Source organism: Drosophila nasuta, chromosome 2R (assembly GCF_023558535.2).
Source record: "Drosophila nasuta strain 15112-1781.00 chromosome 2R, ASM2355853v1, whole genome shotgun sequence".
NCBI classification, from domain to species: domain Eukaryota; kingdom Metazoa; phylum Arthropoda; class Insecta; order Diptera; family Drosophilidae; genus Drosophila; species Drosophila nasuta.
Genome location: NC_083456.1, coordinates 20,213,617 through 20,236,650, shown reverse-complemented (window position 1 = coordinate 20,236,650; position 23,034 = coordinate 20,213,617). Strand labels below are relative to the sequence as shown.

At 39.2% G+C, this 23,034-nt stretch overlaps 1 protein-coding gene across 10 annotated transcripts in view; it reads left to right on the top strand.

Moving 5' to 3' along the window:
* Positions 1 to 23,034, top strand: part of LOC132787645 (polypyrimidine tract-binding protein 1) — a 162,383-nt gene that overhangs the window by 15,055 nt on the left and 124,294 nt on the right. For 3 of the 10 annotated variants that reach the window (XM_060794836.1, XM_060794844.1, XM_060794838.1), the window contains 2 exons: positions 1,654 to 1,714; positions 7,020 to 7,049. The exons of 2 other annotated variants lie outside the window; for them this stretch is intronic. In XM_060794836.1, the coding sequence (XP_060650819.1) occupies positions 1,706 to 1,714; positions 7,020 to 7,049 (39 nt within the window). In that variant the 5' untranslated portion in view covers positions 1,654 to 1,705. Of the gene's footprint in view, positions 1 to 1,653; positions 1,715 to 7,019; positions 7,050 to 23,034 lie in introns of those variants that run through there. 5 more of the 10 variants (XM_060794839.1, XM_060794837.1, XM_060794843.1 and 2 more) reach the window with 4 other exon arrangements.

Here is a 23,034-nt window from a genome sequence, read left to right as displayed (position 1 = left end):
ATAAGTTAAAGTTGCCGCTCACTTGAGTGTGTTCTTGAATCTTGCTCTTTCTCTCACACACACTTGAGAAGGGCAAGCGTCATAAATTTTTATCAATTTAACTAATAAACTGCATTTCATTTTGATTTTTTCACTTGCTTTTTTTACTCTGCTTTGTTGTTGCTGCCTGCCACACATGCTGTTGTCAACTGCGCGTGTGTGTGTGTGGCGCTCATTAAGCCGCTGCTGCCGTAAAAATCAATAACAATTTACACAGATTTTTAACATGCCATATAACGATTTTAGATAACCACGCTGCAGCGTATGCGTGTGTTAGATTAAATGTTTGCCAGTGTATGTGTGTGCGTGTGTGTGTAGGCTTCTAAAGCTTTTGTGTTTGCTTTTTTGTTTGTCGGGCCCACAATAGGTAAATAACAACAAAGTTATAACAAATTAGATAAGCGGTTTATTAGCGACGATACCGTCATAGCAACAACAGCAACAACAACAATAGCCATATATAGCACACAACGTTACAGGCAATTTACACAGATATAACATATTATGCTTTATTTTTGGGTGTGTTAGTTTTCTCTGCTGTAAATGGAATTTTTAATTTTCACACACTATTAAATGGCTCCTCGATTTGCTGCAGTGGAAGAGAATAAGAGAGCGATAGAGCGAAGAGAGAAGAGAGAGGGAGCAACTATAAAATGGTGTGAAAAAATTGTTTGATATTTAATTAGTTTGTGATTCATAGATTGGCTAGCGACCGAGAATATTTTAAATGCTTACAAGCTGAGTTATCGGTATCGAAATCAAATTAAAGTAATTTAAACTATTTTGTGTTTATAGATATGCATAAAAACAATAAAGAAAAAAGAGTATGCTTGACTGTGAGATACCCTTTACCGATTTTGAATAAAAGCAAAACAGTGCAGTATTATATTCAAAATACACCACAATTAATATATAAATTCTAAAATATATCAAGGGTTATATTTGGTATATCGATAAAGTACTACATTCGAAATATACCATAGAGTGCAAAATATAATATTTGAATAAAAGCAAAATAGTGCAGTATTATTCTCATAATATACCAAATTAATAAATAAAATACTAAAATATACCAAGTGTTACATTTGGTATATCGATAAAGTACTACATTCGAAATATACCATAGTGTACAAAATATACCACATCGCAGCTACCCTATGGGTATAAAAATACCACTCAATATTCACCTTCTTCCATTACAGATGAAACTCAACTAATTGAATTTCAATCGCTTGTGTTTGTTTCCAACTCAAATATATTATTTAGTTTTCTATTAACTGAGCTGGCTAGCTCGTTTTTTGTTTTTATTTGTTTTGACTCACATTGGAGAATCATTATTTATAGTTGTGCATGCATTCATTGTATTTTTAACAAAAATTTATTTACTTTCCATTCTTAATCATTAGACTGTCGATTTCCGCTTGTTTGCTTGTGGCATTTCCACAGCTGTGTTGTTTATTTACATGTCCAATAAACTAAAACATGAACGGCAGCATAAACAAACAGCTGTGTAGAGCTTTAACAATACAGAAGTTTGCATGATATTATTGCATATAAGGATATTATCTATAGTAGCCAATATTTTGATTTCTGTTTTCTTTTCTTTCGTTTTAGGTAAGTTTATGTTGGTATTGGGGCGAAAAGTAAAAGAAAGAAAGTTCTTAGCATGAGCGCTGTAAGTGTTAACTTTTTCGTTTTCTTTTTTTTTAAATTGAATCTTCATTTTGTCCTAAGTAGTTTTTAAGAGTAGCTCCCTAACATGTGCTTCTGCAATTTGAACTTTCGAATGTGGACCATTTGAACTGCAATTGGTTTCCAGCTCTGCGACAAACTTTGACACAAGGGATAGAAAAAATAAAGAAAACATCGAATAAAATAAGAAACCAAGAATTGTACACAAAACTTATAGAGAATGTTTAACATTTTGCCGAGCAAATAAATTATATTTTTTTCTTTTCTGTTGTCGGTCTGTCGACAGTCAACAATGTGATGCCTCTGGCATTGTTGTTGTTGTTGTTGTGTTGCTGTTGCGCTTTTCTTGTTGCTCCAATTTCCTGAATATTTTTCATGCCATTTGGCATTTGCTATTTCAATGGAAAATGGAAAGCATGTGTGAGCGTGAGCGAGGGAGCGAGTAAGTCACAGTGAGTGTTTGGTGATCTCTCATGGACAACAACAGCGACGACGACGACGATGCTTTACATTTAAATTCATTTTATTTGATTTGATATTCAGTTGCAATTGAATTGCAAATATTTGTGCGACAATTTGCAGCAAAAACCGAAAAGATAACAAAATCTAAAAAAAAAATCGTATATGTACGTATTCCAATTGCATTCGATTAGCTGCTGTGATGTGAATGGTAAATAAAGTTTCAATTTGTATCCATTACGTATACGACGTGTGTTCATTAAGCTGCCCTCGTATCAAATATACCATAAACAAGGCATTAAATGAATCTCAAAGCACTCTCAGAGTGTGTGTTTGTGTGTGTGTGTGCCGCATTTCCGCTGAAGAAGTAAACCACTAAAAGTATCTTCTTCCACATTGGTGGAAAGTTTTTGGCTCGACGATTCCCTTCTTTCTTTAGTCTAAAAATAATATTTACGTTTTTATTTCATTTTCATGTTTGCGCTTTGTAAGTTCTTCCTGCTTTTTCTTCGCCTGGGCGCTGGACATGGTTGCTATATAATTAGACGACGCGCTTTTGTGTTGGCATTGCTTCTGTGACTCTGTCTCTGCCTCTTGTTGGTCATAAGTCAATAGTTGGCGACGTTTTAATGGCCGCCTATCTCCTGCTCCTCCTCCCTCCTCCTGCTGGCAGACGTATCTAAGCGCTAATGAAAAATTATGAATTTATGTTTTGCTAGAGACACATTCTGCCGTGTGTATGTTTGTGTCTTCTGTGTCGTGTTCATTCGGCCTTTGCATGCCATTAGAAGATAATTCATGTTTATGCCGCCTCTTGAAATGTGGCAAATTAATGTGGCAGCATTTCGTCAGTGATATTTTCGCTTTTACTGCTCGGATTTATAATGCAATTTTTATTAGTTGTTGTTGCTACATGTTTTTAGTGTACAATTGGGTAATGGTTTATTAATTGAATTATGCCAACGACATGGGATTACAATTGGATTGCAGACTTTGTATTTTATTTACTATGCCACATGTATCTGTATCTTTTAAATGTGGGACAACTTTAATGACTTTAAGATACACAACAACAACAACCTACTTAAAGAAAAGCAATTAAATTTGAGTACCCAAATCAAATGTTAAAAGCCGACAGATTTTTAAAGAATTTTAATAATATTTATATTAAAGGCCAAAAGCTACAGCGACGTTTAAGATTTATGGCATATTTTGTGTTTTGCACGCTCTGTGCATCTCTCTTTTGAAGTTCTTAATAAATTTTTTACGATTTATTTATAAATAACCGGAAACAGCGCTGAAGAATTTCACGTATAAACAATGTGGACAAGAGTTAAAAGGTATATTTATTTGTACATAATTATAGAAGCGATTTGTGAATGGTCGCACTACAATTTGCCACATTAAGACGCCATGATATCGTTTAATCCGGCCCAAGATTTATGCGACAACTGTATAAATCGATTATATGTTCACGTTTATTGAGGAGGCGCCGTTCGCCATTCCCTGTTTGCTATTTGTGAGCTTTAAAATTTGTCACAGACATAAAAAAAAATACACAAAAAAAAAGAAAGAAAATATATAAGAATAAAAACAAGCGGAAAGGCTACTAGTGCGCTTTTAATAATATATGTATTTGTAGAGGAATAAATGTTATTTTAAATTTGGTTTTGTGCTTTTTGTAAACTTGACCACTTGGCGCTCATAAAAAATGGGTTTTTTAATATTTTATGCCCAGACAATATAACAATATTCACACAGTAGCATTTTCTTTATTTGCGTGGGTCGTTGGAGCGTGGCCAAGTTATGCACTTCTTTTCGGCGCCCCAAAAATAAACCGCAACGTACGAAAATTTTCAAACAAAAATAAAAGAGCAGAAAAAATAGAAATAGCCAGAGACAACGAGAAAGGTCTGCCAAATACTGACGACGATTAAACACACTCTAAAGGGATTTAATAAAAGAAATGAAATCAGTGAAAGTATATTAATTAAAATATAAATTCAATTCATAATTTCAATATTGAGTAATGATGTTAAAACACTTTCGACGAAGTGTCTAAAGAACTTGAATGAAATGATAAACGATATCTAATTATAACTCTTTACTTTCAACTTTAACTTCAATATGATTTTAGAAGTGTCACATATTAAATGTTGAATACTAGAACACTCCCACGAAAGTGTATAAAGACCTGATGCAGCTATAAATATATGTATATGTTTATGCTATATGAAAAATATTGTCTGTGAAATTTAAGAGCAAAGTCATTCTTCTTCGCAAAGGCGGCAGGCATATGTTGTAGATTATAAATCATCTATGCTATATGCAGAGATAGATATGTATCGCTAGCATATGTAAAATGCTTAATTAATTTACGCTTTTTATCGATGCGCTCGAAATGATCTATTAAATCATTTTGTGATTGTGATGTTGGCGCTTCTGCTCACCTGCCGCTTCTCACCTGATGCTCTTCACCTGCGCTGCGCCGCGTGGCTTATATATATTCGAAAATAGCCGCAATGAAAATGTTTTCTGTGTATTTGTGTGTGTTTGTGCTCTTGTGGCACGTTGTTGCTATCAATTAGCCGGGGCTAGACTAAATCAATTGCGGCAATTGAGGCAATCAATTAGCGTCTAGCGTCAAAAGACAACGTTCTCAGCGTTCTGGCAATTCGAAATTCGGTGCTCTTTAATTTTCAACGCTTTGCCACCTTTTAGCTAATGAATTTTTGGCCATGCGCCTTTGCAGCCAGCCAACAAACATAATGAGCTATTATGATGATGCCTGAGTTGCATAAAATCAAGTTGCAACCAACATTGAATAGCATAGAATATGGAATTAAGCAATGTCCATTACACATTTCAAAAGCTCACGTGCCACAATCCAAGTATTCCAACCACATTGAATTCACATCCACAAACACAAACACACACACATTAACTTGTGAGAGCAATTTGTATGCAACGCTGCGATGCTGCAAGTTGCTGGCTTGCTGCTTGGCAGCACGTTGAACGATTGCGCCTCAAGTGCACCGAGGTTGCGACGTGAACACACGACGAAGGCATCTTGGACAGCTGCTTAGCGTGTTGTGTTAACCTTGTTAAGCAGCCAGACCCCTCAACTGCCAAATGACCTATGGGCGACCTGGGCGATTTGTTTCTCCAAATCGAAACGAATCGAAGTCGATGTCGATGTCGAAAGTCAAGCACATGTCCAGCGTATTTAATTGCATTTAAATGGTCACAATTAGCACAATTATTCGAGATGATGTGTTGCTTGAAATATTTTTTAGCCACTCTTTTTGTTTGTTTATATATTCTCAATGCATTTTTCATTTGATTGCCCATAACTTTTCGCTAGAGCACGAGTGCTCAGGAAATTCGCTTAAGTGTATAACAAAATGTTAAAATTAAAAAATTAATGATCTGCTTCCGCAACACAAACATATACTACGATGGCAGCTAAAACCGCAGAGCGCAAACTTGCCTTGAGGTGAAGCGTGTGGCGTAACAGCAAAATGGCAAAACCAAAAAACCGAACCGAGAGAATCCCCAAAAACCCAGTTACCGACATGCTGTCGGAGTGAAAATAGACTGTGATCGAAGTGTAGATACCTCTCTGCTGTCTTGAGATATAAATCTGTCTTTGACAAAGCTGTTGCTGTGAAAATATCAATACATTTTCTCTGGCTATGCGAGGTATTTTGAAAATAACTAAGCAGCCGGGAAGTTGACTCAACTTGCAGCCCCCGAGTGAAAACACGTGGAAATATTTTGGCTCGAAACTGCAGCGAAGTGGAATGTATTTAGCAGTACGTGCTGCTGTTGCTGTTCCTGCTGCTGTTGCTGCTGGGGCGCCAGCAATCGTAATTTGAAGTTATCATTTATTTAGGCATCCATTAACGCGCACATATTGATGACCAGCAGAGAGCTAGCACAAGGACCACCAGGACTAAACCCTGAAAAGAGAGTGGGAAAACGTAGACAAAGTAGAGCGACGTGTAGTGAGTGGATGCGTGCAATTGCTACACGGACAGCAGAAGCAGCTAGCAATTACTTTTGAGTTAGTTGGCTTAATAGAAATTCAAGGAGCGTACTTTGTTTGCCCTGCTTGCTTGCTGGCTCGTCCCAGAGCTCACTTTGATTTTCATAGGTAAATGTTGGACCAAGTTTTGTGGGTCTCGGCCTAACGAACTAGTCCCGCGGCACTCGGCCGCGTCTTTGTGTGTTTGCTCAGCGCAAACAGCAGCAGCGGGAGTAACGACAGCATCGTCTTTGGTCCTGCAAATCGATTATGAATTATTTGACTTGGAGAAATGACTTATGAGACTTCCTGCAGGACAAAAGCGACTTAAGCGCTGCTCTGCTACGCACAATGGCCACATGCCGTGTGTCCACAATTCGCTATCATTGTTGCACACACCCACATGTTCGTACGTACGTGTGTGTGTGTGGGTTGGCTGAGTGAATTGCCATGATAAATGTTGCTCAAGACACGTTACAATGTTGTGGTTGTGAACGTGATACGCTTTATTCCCATACAATGCATGCAGCATCAAGTTTCAATCGCTATCTCGGGTTGAAAGGATACTCTTTTTTTTTCTTCCTCTTCCTTTTGTGTTGGCCTTTTGACACTAATAAATTTAAAAAAAAATACTTTGTTGCTTCTACATTGAAATTTAATTGTTGCGCTGATTTATGTTTCATATGTATTTTAAATCGTTTAATTCAATTTGCGCTGCACATAAATTATTTGCACATTTTTAAATTTTTGTACTGCATTTAATTAAATTAATGTTTTCTCTTCTCTTTTTCTTTTGTTGCAGGTAAGTTGGAACTACGACGAGAAAGAAAACGTAAGTCGAATAATAACACGAACACACAAGAACAAGCACACACATTTGCAGGTAGTGTCGTCAATTTATATGCGACCTCGAGGGGATTGAATGAAGGAAGGAAGAGAGAAACTTCCTGTTCATTTGCCTCGTCCTTTTAAATAATTAATGCGCAACGTAATCGATTTTCATATTAATTGAGATTTATTTCATGGCAGCAACAAGAGAAACACACACACAATACAACAAAAATAGAAGAAAGAGCAAAAAAAAAAAAACTACTGCTAATTTATTTCCCCAGTTGCGCATTTTTATAGTGCAATTATCACGCCCGTTGAGTGGGTCACTCAAGGGTCAAGCGCAACGATGGCGCTCGCTGTCCTGATAAAAATCTTATAAATTAGTTAAAGAGCCAAAAGTTTCGGTGGCCTCCCCTTCCCCCTCTCCTTCACACACAACCAGCTATTTAGACAGTTGATTAATCGCCATACGTATTATGGTTTCGTAATGCGTGCTAAGCTGCCTTTGTGTAGCTCCTTTTGTACGAATGTGTTTGTGTGTTGCTGCTGCTCTGCTGTTAATGTCGTTGCCTGGCAACCTCTAAGCCAATTAAGTTGTCGGTTTTTGGTAGCTGCTCAAAGTGTCATCAATGGGCCCAACACAATTGGAAATTAATAGCCAGCAAATTTGCTGTATCTGTTTTTCCATTAACATCGTCCATTCGTCGTCGTGTGGTCGAAACTCCACTCCTCCACTTCTCTCTTATCTTGAAGCTATTGATCAATGGTTTTCTATTTCGTATTCAACAGGCTTTTGTCCCCACAAGTGGCCCCACTCGTGGCAATTACTGTCAAGTAGCCACACCAAACCACACCACACCGCAAACTAATTTGCGCACCTTGCCTTTTTTAACGCGCGTGCATCTTCAAAGCATTTTCATGGTGACTTAAATCAGACGTGTCAGAGACCCTTACAACAGACCCTGCACAGATATTGCCAAGGCAACGCAGAGCAGCACTCCATCTGCCTGCCACTTCACTTCTACTTCCTCAGCTCACCCCCAACACTCATAAATCTCTTTTTTTGTAGATGCTGTGAATGCATTTCAGCTCAATCAACGCTGGGCGGTCCAAGTCAAGATAGTGTGGGCAATTTACACAGACTTTGCATGGTTTGCTACTGCAGTTAGTCAAAGAATTTAAGTAGTTGAGATACATGAGACAAGAAATTTAAGAGTTTGAAGAAGTTGGTTCTTTGAAGGATACTTTATTTAAATGAATGTTTTTATCCATGAAAAGTTAATTAGCAATTAAATATTTATTAAAGGAAGGCGGGGTTCTTTTCAAATTGAAACGACATACCCATTAATGAAAAGCTATACAACAGATATTCTAGATATAAATTATATTTTTATTATTAAAATGTATATACGATATATATACGTTTTTCAGTAAATAGCTTTGCTATTTTATAGCATTCCTGAACAAATATCTTATTTGCTAGAAGGTTATTATAACTTTGCGGCGGTAGGGAATGGCAAAAGGAGGCATCTCTATAAAGAATATGTATTCTTTATGAGCGTCAAAAACCGACACGATATTACCATGCCTGTCTTTTGTATGGCATATTTTGCCTACTGTAATCGGGTGTCATTGTAATACTGTAATTGTCTGTCAATATGGTATATTTTAACCTCTGAGATATATTTCGAATGTAGTACTATATAGATATACCGAATATGGGTTTCGCTATATTTCAGTATTTTTGTTGTATAATAATTTGGAATATTTTAAGAATAATACCACACTTTTGGCTTTATCGGCTTTATAAAAATTGACCTTTTACTTCAAAGATAAAGAGAAAATGATTATATTTAACATAGTTCTGAATTATAGATTAATTATGAAACAGTTGAGGTTTGTCAAGTTGAGAAAACATCAATTCATTAAGAGTTAAACCTAATTAATTCTCAATAATTTGATATTATTCAAATTGAAAATAGTCCATTTATTCATCAAAAGCTACAGAGAAAATATCGTTGTTAATTCTTAAAAATTGTGTTTTTTCATGATAAAACAACAGATCTATTCTTATAGCAACCCTCGACATGTGTCTGTCGCAGTCTGCAATATGTTGGACGCTCTCTAACTGACTGACTAGCCAGACAGTTGCCTAGTGTCATATCTTGACATCTCTATCACACCCAGGCTGTCTACGTTAAATGCGACGCACCGTTAGCTTTCCGTCACTATATTATTTTTCTTATTTCCATTTCAATTTTTTTTACTCAATTATGAAAAGAAATTATTAAGTGCTAGCTGCGCTGAATTAGCGCGCAATTGAGTGTGGCACAAGATGGGGCAAGACCCGAGGGGGAGGACAAAGAGGAGGATGAGAGGAGAAGCAGCATGTTGGGTGAGACTGTGTCTCAGCTGGCAGCGAGAGCAACTCGTGTGCAATGCTCTTGTGCAATGTCTTTTTGCGGCCTGCCTGCCTGCCTGCCTGTGGCCTGTTGGCTCATATTTTTGCCTCATATTTTTGCCCGAGTTCTTCTTCCTAGGCAACCTGCCACACGTCAGCGGCAACACTAGGGGCAAGGCACAGGGGATGGAAAGGGAAGGGAGACTAAGGCAGGTCGTCTGCATGATATAAATGGCGCACATTTTGTGCATTTCATTTGCGTGATTTGCCAGCCAAAATGTGTAGCATTTTCCTCGCTCATATATCGTGGTCGTCGTAGTTGTTGGTGCGGCAAGTGGCAAGTGGCAAGGGAATGAAAACTGCTAATGTTGCTGCTGCTGATGAGCATGATGATAATGTCTGGCCCATAAGTGACGACCTGCCCAGGCAATTGTGTGTGGCAGACGCAACAGGTTGCAAGTGAGCTACTTAAGTGAGTTCGCTTCTTTTTTTTTTTTATGTGGGGGAAGTTTTAGTTTCTGGGCATTTGCCAGGATCTTGTATGCTGATTGTTGCATGCAACGTCTGCAACATCTCTTTTATCAGTCGTGCTGCTAATGAGGCATTTGCATTCCGCTGCCAATTCGCCAAAATAAGTTAATTATTATTTTTTGGTCTTTTAATTGGTTTGCCTCTTTATCATGATCGTCATATGCTTTGCCACGTTTTGCGCAACGAATGTGTGTTTGGATTTCTAGCAATTTGCACAAAAAATAAGCAGCTCTTCTCTCGCATTAAAAAAACAACGAAAAGAGAAGACGCTGTGCACAAATAAACAGAATAAACGGCACCATCTGCAACCCACTCACATAGTCAGTCAGTCAGTCCGTCCGTTGAGGCAGACACTCCATCGTCCAGGCCAGGAGAAGCTATGAAGCAATGAGAGGCTACTCTCTAGTCTCTCGCACCTCATTGCTATCTCCGCATCAAAGCTGATCAGAAATCAGATCATTCCGTCGCGACGGCGCGTCGTCGTCATCAACATCATCATATGCCAAACACTACCTAAATATTTATGCATGAGAATGGAAATTACTGCATCGAGAATGGGAATCAACAACATTTCATGATAATTCCCGGGAACTTGAACAACGTCGTATCTTGCTAGTTCTTTTATTTCTTACTTTTATGTACGTAAAAGATCATGTGCTTCTCGTGTGATTTAAGTGTTTTGAAAGGCAAAATTCAATTGAGTCTCAATAATTGAAAGTGATAGATATGCATCATTATTGAGTTGTTTGGTGAGAATTGAATAGAAGTTGCTTAAGAATATTATCTTTATTCTTATTAGCATTAACCTCATTACATATTCATTCATAGTTATGTTTCCTCTGCGCCAGCAGGTGTGAATGATTTGCAATCGCTGCTCCAAAACAGTATAATATTTTCGTCTTTTCCGCTTTTTTATTTTGACCTGTTTGTTGTTGTGCTATATTTATTATGCGGCGCAGCAGAGCAGATCATTAACACACTAAGTGAGTGTGTGCGGGTGTGCGGGTGTTTTGCGTTTGCCTTACTTGCAGAATTAAACAAAAAGTAGAAAAACAACCACAACAAAGTATAAAAAAAGCGCATAAATAGTGACGATGGCATACAAAATCTAAACAATTTCGCCACATGTGGCGGATGCGACGAAAATGGGAAGTCAACAATTAATAACAAGCAACAACAAATAACGAAAAGCAAACCATAAAAAGCTTTAAATGCGTACATTTGGCAAACAGCTGTAGCCTTGCGATGCACAGCTAGATACAATCGTATCTTTAAGATACGCTCACTAATGATCGTCACAGCTGAACTGCATCGCGTGCTCGCTTTGGCAGTCCATTAAACACACACCATGTGTGCGCGTGTGTGTGTGTGTGTGAATACCTGATCTAGAAGTTCAGTCGCCATAGATCGCGCGTCGGGGCCATTGTCCAACTGACACACATAATATATATGTATATTGTATGTAGTACTATGCTCATAATGCCGTCAATCCGCCTACAAGCTGCACACATATTGCGATCACATTATGACGCTTTCAATTACGACAGAGAACAGTTACATTATGCTCTAGGTTGACACAGGGTTTTATTATTTTGTGAAGAGATGTGTAACAAGGAAAATCAAAACAAGTCATAAATCATTATCTGATCAGTAGGCTATTTAATTTTGTGAAGAAATTTCTGACGAAAGGAGAAAAGATAAATTATAGAAAATTTTTATTAATCAAATATCATTCTCTTAGTAAACTTTTCAATTATTAGCTTTATTCATTAATCAATAGCAGGTTTAAAAGATGTGATTTAAAAAAATAATCATCAAGCAATTATATATTCTTTTGCATTAATCCATTTTAATTATATTGAGTGCAGTATGCATTTTTATTTTATATAAATCTCTAAAATGTTGAGCAATGGTATCAAACTTTCTTCTTCGAAGTTTTTTGCATACCTTTAATTTGAAACATTAACAAAAAGTGTTACAAATGGAGAAAAGTCTCAATTAGTTTTAGTAAATTTTTATTGAATCATACAAGAAGATAGCTGCTTAAAAGAAGATCACTTAAAAATATTTAGTATCAATGTATTTAAATTATGTAGTTCTATTTTATGCATTACGGTGTTTGCATTAGAGTGGATCTCTTTAGCAGACTTTCTACTATTAAAAATGATAACCAAGAGTATTAAGTCGTCGTCGTTATTGTTTCTTATACAGTTGCAGCCATTGCTCCCTAGTTGAGTCAGCGATCGCCGTTTGGTTGAGCTTATTTCCGCTGCAATGCATTTCTAAATTGAATTATAACGTCTGACGGATGACGGGTGTGTTTGTGTGTTGATAGCGTATGCACAAATTATGCAATTGCTGTTTAGAGATATCTAGATGTATTAGACAGCTCGACAAAACTTTTCAAGCATTTTGGCTGACTTCTTGGCACGATTTTGCCACCTTCTGTTATGCTTGTGCGGCATATGATGTGCGATGTTTAGTGTGTGCCGGAGTTTTTCGCATTGTTTGGCATTTTATGAGCGTGAAATTAAATTAATTAAAACTACACGACCTCGCCGCATCTAAGAGTAGACAGCAAGTCAGCCAGGCTTGCTGCCTGGCATGGCAAGGATACGTTGCTGCCCTGACAACATGACTCGCCTTCATATTCCGCTTATTGTGTGGCATGGCATAGATGCTGCTGCTGCTGCTGGCTGCACATACCATGCCACAACCAACGTGCAACTCACTGTCACTGGCACGCTGGGCCACCTGTCGAGTGCGAGCTCGAATCAGGTTACAGGTTGCAAAGCTTTCATTTGGCGCTGCATTGTCTGCTGCCTGGGTTTTGACCGTTCTGTGATGGTCCCAAGCTCAGCTCCAGGTCCGAGGTCCAGGTTAATAACTGACGATTGTGTGTAAATGCAGCTAACAAAGTGTGTGTGTGAGTGGCGGACTAAATTAATTATAGAGTTTGGTTGCCAACGACCCTGGCAATCACCAAACTGCTAAATCCGATTTAAATTCTGCAGTTGCCAAAACTTTGAACACGCAATTTTTTTATTGTATTTATAAAAGTTTTATATTTAGCTTTTAAATATCATTTTCGTGTTTGTGGTGGAGCTGAACTATTTAACAATTTAACAAACTTTTTACTATGGCTACGCAGCTCATCTGCTTATTGGCCATATCTCTCGTATGGTTTCTTCAGTCTTTAAAACAAATGACAAGTGCGCTTTTCTGGCTGCCGTCGACTGTTAATAAACTAGATTATATGCGAAGCCTTGAATGAAAATCATACGTGTGTTTCGCTTGACATCCTTAAATCTGCTTTAAAGCATTCGCTTGCAGATCCAGGCACAAAGCCAGCCAGCTAATTGGCCAGAGCTACACGTGCTGCGTGGGTGAAAGAGCTGAGCTCGCTCGTCAGCCAGCAATCTATATGTTCTTACTATACTATAGCTACATATATTCATGTAGGGATTTAGTCGCTGTCACGAGTGCAACAGTTAAAGCGTTGGGCATTCAACACGTCAGCCAGCTGACTGGCTTAACTTGTTGCACAATGTGGCATCCACCACTGCTGCTGCTGAGTCAACCTTGAACTGGTCGCAAGGGCGTGGTCAAGTGACAAGCGACTTTTGCGATCCTTTGCGGCAGATGAGGGATGACATTATAAATTGTAATGTACATAAATGATGTAGAAAGTTTAAAGACGTCGATGCTGAAGCTGAGTGGAACACGTTTTCTGTCAATTTAATTCCTAATTAGTCACGGCCACTTAAAAGCTGCCCCGCTGGGGAAGCAGCCGCAAATCTTGTAATTGAAATTGACAGCTGGTAACGTTTGGACCTCAGCAATTTGCACGTGCTCTTCTTGCTAATTATTTCGTGAGAAGGGCGCAGCCACAAAAGTGACACTTATGGACATTAATTTACGTGTTAAAACTGACTTTCAACATTTGAAAATCACACTAAAACTCCACGCTAATCGGTTATCAAACAAAAATTAAAAATTCTTCAATAAACATTTGAAATGTGCATCATCACCTTGACTAGTTGTTGTTGTAAGTGTGATGATGATGATGACGACTCCATGTTTAGTTGGCTTCGAGCCGCCAGCTGGCGAGTAAATGAGCCACGTTAAGCTGTGATTAATTGCTGAAAAGCCCGCCGCAAGGTCGCCAACTCAGCTGGCTCTATGGCAAGTGTTTGGTTTCCTTGGGCTAAAGCGATTGTTAAACGCTGAAAATTAACCACATAAAAAATGAAATTACACGAACAACTACCAGACCCCACTGCGTTTACTCTTCGGTTTAAATATATATACTTATATACTATTATATCTGCCCCCTTTTTATAAATGGATGGCAGCTCAGTGCTTGTTCAACATTTTTTGGAGAGACCATAAAAATGGCAACAAGTGTCCAAGTTGCGTTTCCTTCTCTTTTTTTTGGGAGGGGTGTGGGGGCAAAGAAAAAGGGGAATAAAAGCATTAAAACTTTGCGGCTGCTTCACATGTCTAACGAATTTGCTAGTGCAGCTTTGGGGCCACTTCATGGGAAATGTGGCAAATTGAAGCAAGGCAAAACCGAAGTTGAGCTACGCTGCAAATAATGTAGCGTAAATTTAATTATTTAGTTTCGGAAATTTTAAATTGCGCAATTTCTGGTTAATTAGTTCGAACGTCAAATGTGCGCAGTTAAGTAAGTTCGAAATTTAGTTTAAAGTTTGTGTTTTAAAGTTTTTATAAAATAAATAATAAAAAAAACATGTAAGAAAGCTGCATTGAAATGTGTTTGATTGTGAGATACCCGCTGTCCATTTTCAATAAAACCATATTCTACAAATAAAAAATAGGCCTATATAGCCCATACTTGGTATATCGCTATAGTACAACATTTCAAGTATACCATAGAGTACAAAATATACCAGATTGTCAGCCAAAGCAAACAAAGCAAGTGCTGTCGAAAAAGAATTAAAGCTTTGCTTTTATAGTATTTGAGATTGAGTGTTTCACGTTGTTGTTGACGCCGATCAATAATACATACTATATTCTATATTATATGGTACTATACTTTATAGGGTCATAGTTACAATACCCTTCTACCCTATGGGTAGCGGGTAAAATAAATTTCATTAAGGGTTGCCAATCCAATGACAAAGTTGTGTTGTCCGCTTTAGAGTATTTCAATTATCTGGCCATATAACAAAGCACAGAGCTCTATTGTTGCTTTTATTATATAATTTCATGCAATGCCATTATGCTGTCTTGTTGTAGTTGTTGTTGCTGTAGTTGTGGCATGTTGTAACTGTGCTATGCCGGCCGGCAGCCGGTTAAGTTGTTTGACAAGTTTTTCCACTTGGTCGGCCAGCCGTCTGTTTGTCTCTCTCCCGCTCTCTCACTCTCTCACTTTCTGTTGTGGCGGATGAGCTCATCGTGGCTGAGGTAAACACATGGTTTGTGATCACATAGAACACACAGCTGATCACGGTGGCGCAACTTTCAACTCTTGATCTTTTCTGCACATTCTGAGCTGAGCTGAGCTGACTTTCAACTTGAACCCAATGAGGGAAACGTGTAGAGATTGTGTTGTGAACGTGCCGTGCCTACAACTACGACTGCTGCTGCTTGGAAAGTTATGGGCCAACGTTGTGGCATTTGCGAGTCATTAATTTGACGATGTTAAATGAGAATTTATGTGTCTGCTCTTGCTTGTGTCTACATGTGTCTGCTGCACTCGGCAGCGGCTAAACAATTTCTCATGCACAAACATTTCTCAACGCGCGCTTGACAGACAAGTCGCCAGCAAAACCCCCTCGACACTCCACTCTTTTACTTCTCAAAAACAGCAAAAAAAAAGCAAGTGTCATTAACACTTGTTCCACGGCTTGGTCATGTCCAAAAGTGTTTTTGTTTTTTTTGGTTTCGTTTTTGGATAAAAATAGTAAAAATTAAAGCAAGTTTTGTGTTTGGTTTTGGGAAACGAAGCGAAGCCGGATTTGGTTATGCAATTTATTTAAGAACATTTACAAAACACAATATTTTATGTTGTCGCCAACTCTACATAAAAGGATCGTTTATGTTGTACCAAAAATATACTCGTTATTGCACAACTTGCTCAGCGCCTTAAATGGCTCTCGGGCATAATGCATTATTTTTCAAAGAATTTTGTGCATTTATGGAGGGCAAGCGAGAAGTTGAGCAAAACAAAACAGCTGTCACTTGATCTGCCCTCAAGTTGAGAAGTTGAGAAGAGTGAAGTGAAGCTCATTTTATTGATGCTTCGCGTTACGTTTGACTGCCAACAGTACCGCCAAGCAATAAAATTGCGAAGGGGAACGACAATGAGAGGTTGGATGACGACTTTGCCAGAAGTTTCTAGAAGATTTTTGCGCTTTGGTTTCTTTGTTTATGCGATGCGATGGAGGGGCAATCTGATTCTCATTTGACAGCTCAATTGCGCAGTCGCAACAGCAACAACGACAACAACAAAACAGCTCCCAAGGCCAGCCGTGACTTTAAGTTGTTGTTGTGTGTGAGAAGATATCGTCGGGGGGTTTGGGCACAAAAGGCAAACTAATTCCATTGAAATGTTTTGTGTTCTGTAAACTAATTTTTCAATACATGTGGCGAGAAAAGCAAAACGAATACGCAAACGAAAACGAAAACAGCAAAGTAAACAAGAGGCAAATGTGGCTAGCTGGTTGCTAGTTGTTCGTTGTTGCTCGTTGCTGGCTGCTGGTTGCTGTTGGCTGCTTCCATTTGTTTAGCGCTTCAAATTGGCTGCCTTCGTCATGGTGTTGTTTTGTTTATGTGCAATACCCAGTGCCAGCTGCTCTGTTGACCAAAGCGGGTATGCTCAGCTCTCAAGTAATTCTATGTATGGCAATTTTTTTAGCTTTCTTTGATTATTTCAGCAAATTGCAGCTGTGTATTTTGCCAAGCTTTATTGCTGAGTGTCTCACAATTGAAGTATTGTGTTTTACATTTCTATCTTTTTTGTTGTTGTTGTATCTTTTGGGCCGCCTGCTGCACAATGCAATGGCACAATATTTGTTTTGGCTGTAAGAAATTGCTAAAACGGACAACACAACGCACAACAACAGCAACAGCAGCCGCCACACTTGAAGCAGACGGAGCAGAAACAGAGAGAGAGAGAGAAAAAAACTTCCGAAACTATTGCTCGTAATACTCTCGTATCAGCAGCAGCACTCACATGTTATTTGGGGGCGCGAGACTCATGAGAGAAGGATGAGGATGGATGTCAGGAATAGTTCAAACATCATCAGGTGTTTTCATTTAATTTGCTAGAAATGTTGTCTGGCTGCAAAACGAAAAAGAAGAGAAAAAAACTCTTGGGGAAAATGATGAAAATGTGCGCATACTAGACGAGCTGAAGTGCCAGAGCAATTCGCCATAGAATTCTCAATGTTTTCTCTCTCGACTTTCGCCTTCTACTCTACACTGCAAGAAATCGCATATATCAATAATGTGCAAGATTTCCGAGAATTCTTTTTGACAGTGTGTGTTTATTTACGCTTTTTATCAGCAATTGCTCAGGTAGTGCTTAAAGATGCCAATATCTTAAGCTGAATCAAAGCATATGCCATTTTGTTGTTCGTTCGCTCGTTGCCGCTTTCAAGTTAATTAACAGCATGGAAGACTGATTGCTGCCAGCTGGTTGTGTGTGTGGCACGTTATTCTCTCACCATCAATTGCCAGAGGATAACGGATGCATTTTCAACTAGTAGCTGCAATTTTGCAGCCGCTCTTTTGTTTCCATTCATTGTCCGCGCCAACAACAAAACTTATGTACTATGTATGGCTGGAAGCTGTGCTGCGCTGCGCTGCGTTGCAACCTGATTGCAGTGTCACCTAAACCATTGTGCGTTGACATTTTTAATTACACACAAACACACGGTCTGTGTGCTGTCAACAAGGTAGAGGTGGCATGCTAAATGATAAATGATAGCTGCTGCTGTTGCTTCTGATGCAGCTCGTTGCAGCATGCAACACGCATACGTCACGTTTGCCAGCGGCATTCAACTCCATCAAGCCTTGCAGCAGCAGCCGCACAGAAAGCTGACTCTGTGTGTTCCTCGAAGGCTTAGGCCAAAGCTAGGCACGCAGAATTACGGTGGCTCGGGATTGAGTTTTGCAATTGGGCCGTGCAACGAGTGTATTGCATTGTTCCTTAAGCGAGAGAGAGTGAGAGATGAGCAAAAAGGGGCTACAACGTTGCGACAGCATCAAAATGCAAAGCAAACAAACGCAAAACGCAACTCATGGTGTCGTCGGCGGAGACTGAGTTCTGAGTGGCGGGTTGTGTCTTCTTTCTGGTTGTTGCGGCTTTCAGCAGTAATGCAATTTGATGCGGCACAAAACCGCACAAATGCACAACCCTCACACACACACACACACTCCCACACACATGAAACATTTTAGACTCTGAGCAAGTTGAAACCGTCGCCGCTGCTTCTGTTGCTCTGGCGGTTGAAGTAAATCCTTAACAGAATAGGATTTTCAACACATTTGCTGGGCTCGAGCTTGAGCTGTAGCTTGAGCGTTTTTGTGTTGCATAGTTTTAGGCGTTGCATGCACAGCGCTAAGCCAGGCATTTGCCGACTTGAAGAGCAGATGGGGAAGGCGGTGGTGGAGGGGGCATCAACATCCCCAGCCAGTCAGTAGTCAGCACAGCACAGCACAAAAGCACGCTATTATTTTGCACGCTTCACTCCTGTTGCTGATCATGATTATCTTGGTGCTTCCGTTCAATAGCCAACACCAAACACGGCATCGTCCTCATCCTCGTCGTCATCGTCGTCGTCGCCGTCGTTGTGAAGTGAATTTATGCAAATGCTGCATTTTGCTTTTCAATTTCGTTTACTTTACAATTCCCTTTCAGCATTACCGCTTTCTTCCCCTCTTTCTCTTTGAGCATCGACCAAGTTTTGTGTGTAGCAACTTCTTGCCGTGTTTTCCTCGAGCATTAAGTTTTTGAGCACAGTTGCGAGCTGGGTTTGTGTAAGAAATATGGACGCCATTCTTTGCATAAAGTGTTGCTGCTGCCTGTCGGCGAACTCCTCCTCCTTTGCCTTCATCTTGATGGGGATGGACGATTTTTATTTACTTTCACTGGCTTTCTTTTTCTTTCACTTCTCATGCGAAATCTGCACAATTCAGTTTACAATTCTTTGGGAGCAGTAGTTGCCGTTGCTAAGTGTCACAAATCTAAACGATTTTAGCTTTTTAATGCGCTTTCCTGGAGGGCTTCGATTGATGCAGTCTTGCCGAGTGCACGACATGAAGCCAACGAATCTCTTGAGCTTCTTTATACATCCTGTGTGGGGGTTTGTGTGTGTGTGTGCATGTCGAATGGATATGGAATCGACTATGCAAATCTGTGGGCTTATAGCGTAAATATATGCAGACATCTTTCGTTTCTTTTTTATGCCAGTTTTACACACGTTTTTTATGCGTTTTCTTTTGCATTTCATACCTGCTAGATTGTTGCTTTCAATGTGTTAAAAGTTTGTCTAATTAACATAAGTAAGTAGATACTGACTATTTTAATTAAATTGATGTTAAGTTACAACTGGCAAATAAATAGGTCATAAATTCCATTAATAATTGAAGCAAATATGCGCATAAATAGTATTGGAAAATTTGCAAAACGAATGACAATAAATAATTGACAGAAATTAGTTAAGCCAAAGCGAAAAATAGTAATAAATAATTCCCAAAAATGTAGTTAAAATTTAATACAAAAAAATATATTAAATTGCGAGAAAAAAATAATGCAAATTTTAGACGGAAATCAATTTTTGTTTTGTTTTTGTTTTTCTGCTTTTTGTCACTCTGATTTCTTTCCATAATTAATATGAATACTCTTTTGAAAATCCCTTTAATTTGTAAGCTGCAATTTTCATTTGTACACACGCAGTTTTTTCCGCAATAAGTGAAGCCCAAAAAGTTAACATTGCATTCGCATTCATTTGTCATTATTTGCGATTAAGTTCAACGCGCTGTGGCCACTGAGTCATTCGGCCGAACTGAGTGACTGAATTGCAGTTGGCAAGTTGGAGCCCCGCCCTCGACTATGACTAGCCAATCCACCTGTTCATTAACCTGTGCGCTATTGTGTACAATATCAGTGCCAGGGGCTCATCGATGCAGTCGCTGTTCCGCGCCCTTTCCCACGCCCCCTGCTTGCCCTGTTTCCCCAACATTCAATTTGACGTGTGCAAAAATGTTCGCTTCATTTGCTGTGTGCGGCTGTCACAGCTGTTGTTAATGTTGTTGTGTATTGTGGGGGGGTTTTCCTCATTGTTGTTGTTGTTGTTGTTGTTATTACTGTTGGCATTGCCCCAAAGCGGTGCACAGTGCAGAGGAGTCAGCCGAGTGGAAAATGCAACGGCAAATGCCATGAACTTGTTGCAATGACAACACCGTGACAGGCCGCTACTTAGCTTTGGGCTTCGCCATGCTCTGTGCTGCATGCAGCATGCTGTTGCATGATGCATGATACATGCAAGTTAACAGCACATTAATCATGGTATGGATCGCATTTGCAGTAGGCAGTGCAGCAGTGTGGCATGCCGCCCCTAGAGCACATTTTGTAGCATGAACTGTAAACTGTAAACTGAACGGTGGCGTCTCGCTCTCATTGCCGTTGACATTTATTACGCTGCTTAAACGCCAAACGTAGCAGGCCACAAAAGCTGGACAAATTAACGTGTGGGTTGGACCAGACGGGGGTGCGGTGGGGGGATCTCTCTCTTGGATCTCGGATCAGAGTCATGCATCAATGTCAATGTTGTGAAGTAGTTGAACTGCAAAATACACTTCTGACTTGCAACAGGACGAGTGCACTATAAGTGTGTATGTTTATATGTACATATATAATCTTATATACATATGGCCAGCATATGTCTCAGTTGGCTCTTGGGATTGTGGTTGTGTCGCGTGTCACCATAAAAACGTTGCAACATTGTTGTAAGTCAGGCAACGTCAATTTCCGTTTGTTGTCGTCATTAAAATGCAAGCGAATCGGGCCATGCCTGGCTGCACTTTGCCACTCAAAACATTCTCCATTCTCTCTCTCTCTTTCTCTTCATTCTATGTGCCACATTTTGGAGGTGGCAACAGCGATGTGTTGCTTGCTTGCTCCCCGCATTAGACTGTATTCTATTAATTAGTTGCCAACCCAATAGCAACAACCGAGTCGAGAGCACGCGCGACACTTTTCCTAGCACTTAAAGCAATTTGCGTTTGAAAATGTGAATTTTGAAATGTGGTATGCGGCAGCGTGGAATGTTTGCTGCCCCCCCTCCACAACCCCTTTTTCTCATCGCTGTCAACTCACAAAAAACATGGGAGACTATGCGTAAACAAACTGACAGCTGGTTGACAGACAGCTAAAGCGAGAGTGAGTGAATGAGTAACTAAGTGCGGCGGAGGCAGAGCTATAGATACTTACCTGGTAATCGATGCCGCCGTCTCCACTTAGATTGACGCGTCGCCTTTTGCTGTTTGTCAAATTGAAGTAGACCACCTAGTTGGTAATGTGATTAGAAATAACTCGTGTTTTAACATTAACATTTCTTTGGCATTATACCATCTACAATTGCTCACAAATTGCTTGAACGCGAAGTCGACACCGAATTCAAGGCCGGAAATTGAAATGTTGTAAGTGCATGCAACACTTGTTTCTGTGTAGCATTCTGAGAATCGTTTTTTGGGTGGGATTTGGTTTTGGTTTACATTTTTTTTTATGGTGTCTTGGCTGTTAATGCCACGGGCAATGCAAAAGTTTTGACAACATTTGCCACTTTGTCATGCAATTTTAATTTCCAACGTTCGCCTGCGATTTTACTTTGTAGTTTGTCGGACTCAAAAGCATTGCATTGCGTTGCGTAGCGTTGCGCTCGTATTTCTGACAAAGTCGAAAACTTTTTATACGTTGCTGAGGAAAGAAGAAAAAGGGTGTTGCAGGCAGTTATGATTTACTTGCCACACGCTGTCCCCAAAACGAAATGCAGCGCAACGAAATGAAGCCATCAAAAACGTTGACGTCGTTACGCAAAAGCGGAAATGACAATGATCATCATCATGATTGAGATTGCGATGACGATGACGATGATGATGATGATGATGCCAAATGAAACGTTCGGGCACAAGTGTGCCAAGCAATGGAATGTGGTTGTGATTTTGCTGCCCAGTCCCTAGGATACAGTCGTAGTTCCCGGGCTGCCTTCCACGACTGCTATTAAAACGCGCGAAATTGAAAAGGCGAAAAATTGCAATGCCAACTGAATTGGCAAACTGTTGGACACCAACGAGCAGCAGCAACAGCAGCAGCGAGGCGACAGAGAATACAGTTTATGGGGATGCAGAGTGCTCAAAAAGCTGTCAACTATTTGATGATCCATGTTGTTGTTGTTGTTACTTGTCGCTGCTTCCCCTTCTGTTTCGGCATTGTTGAGCAACTGCTGCTCATAAAAGTTTGCAACCTATATACCATATTTATTGCTGTTGTAGGGCTGCAGCAAATCAATTGTAAAGTCGATAAACTCTTTCTTAATTATACTCGCTACCTATAGGGGAGAAGCGTATTAGAACTTCTAATCAGTGCCAAAAGTGGAGACGAGATGTATGCCAAAATAGCTGTTTGTGTAGTATCTCAGTTGCTTTGGTTCACAATCTGGTATATTTTGTGCTGTGTGATATATTCTCAATTTAATAGTATATACATAAATATACCAAATAAAGCTTTTGGTATGTGTTAGTATTTGTTGTATGCTTGTTCGGTATATTTTACGAATAACGACAATTTATAAATATACCAAATAAAACTTTCGGTATATTTTGGTATTTTTGGGTTATTAATTTGGTATACTTAACGAATAATGTCAGTATAAATAAACCAAATGAAGCATTCGGTATACTTTAGTATTTTTTGGGTATATTAGTTCTGTATATTTTAAGTAAAACATAAGTTTATAAATATACCCAATAATGCTTTTCACACATTTCAGTATTTTTTGGTATATTGGTATGGTATATTTTA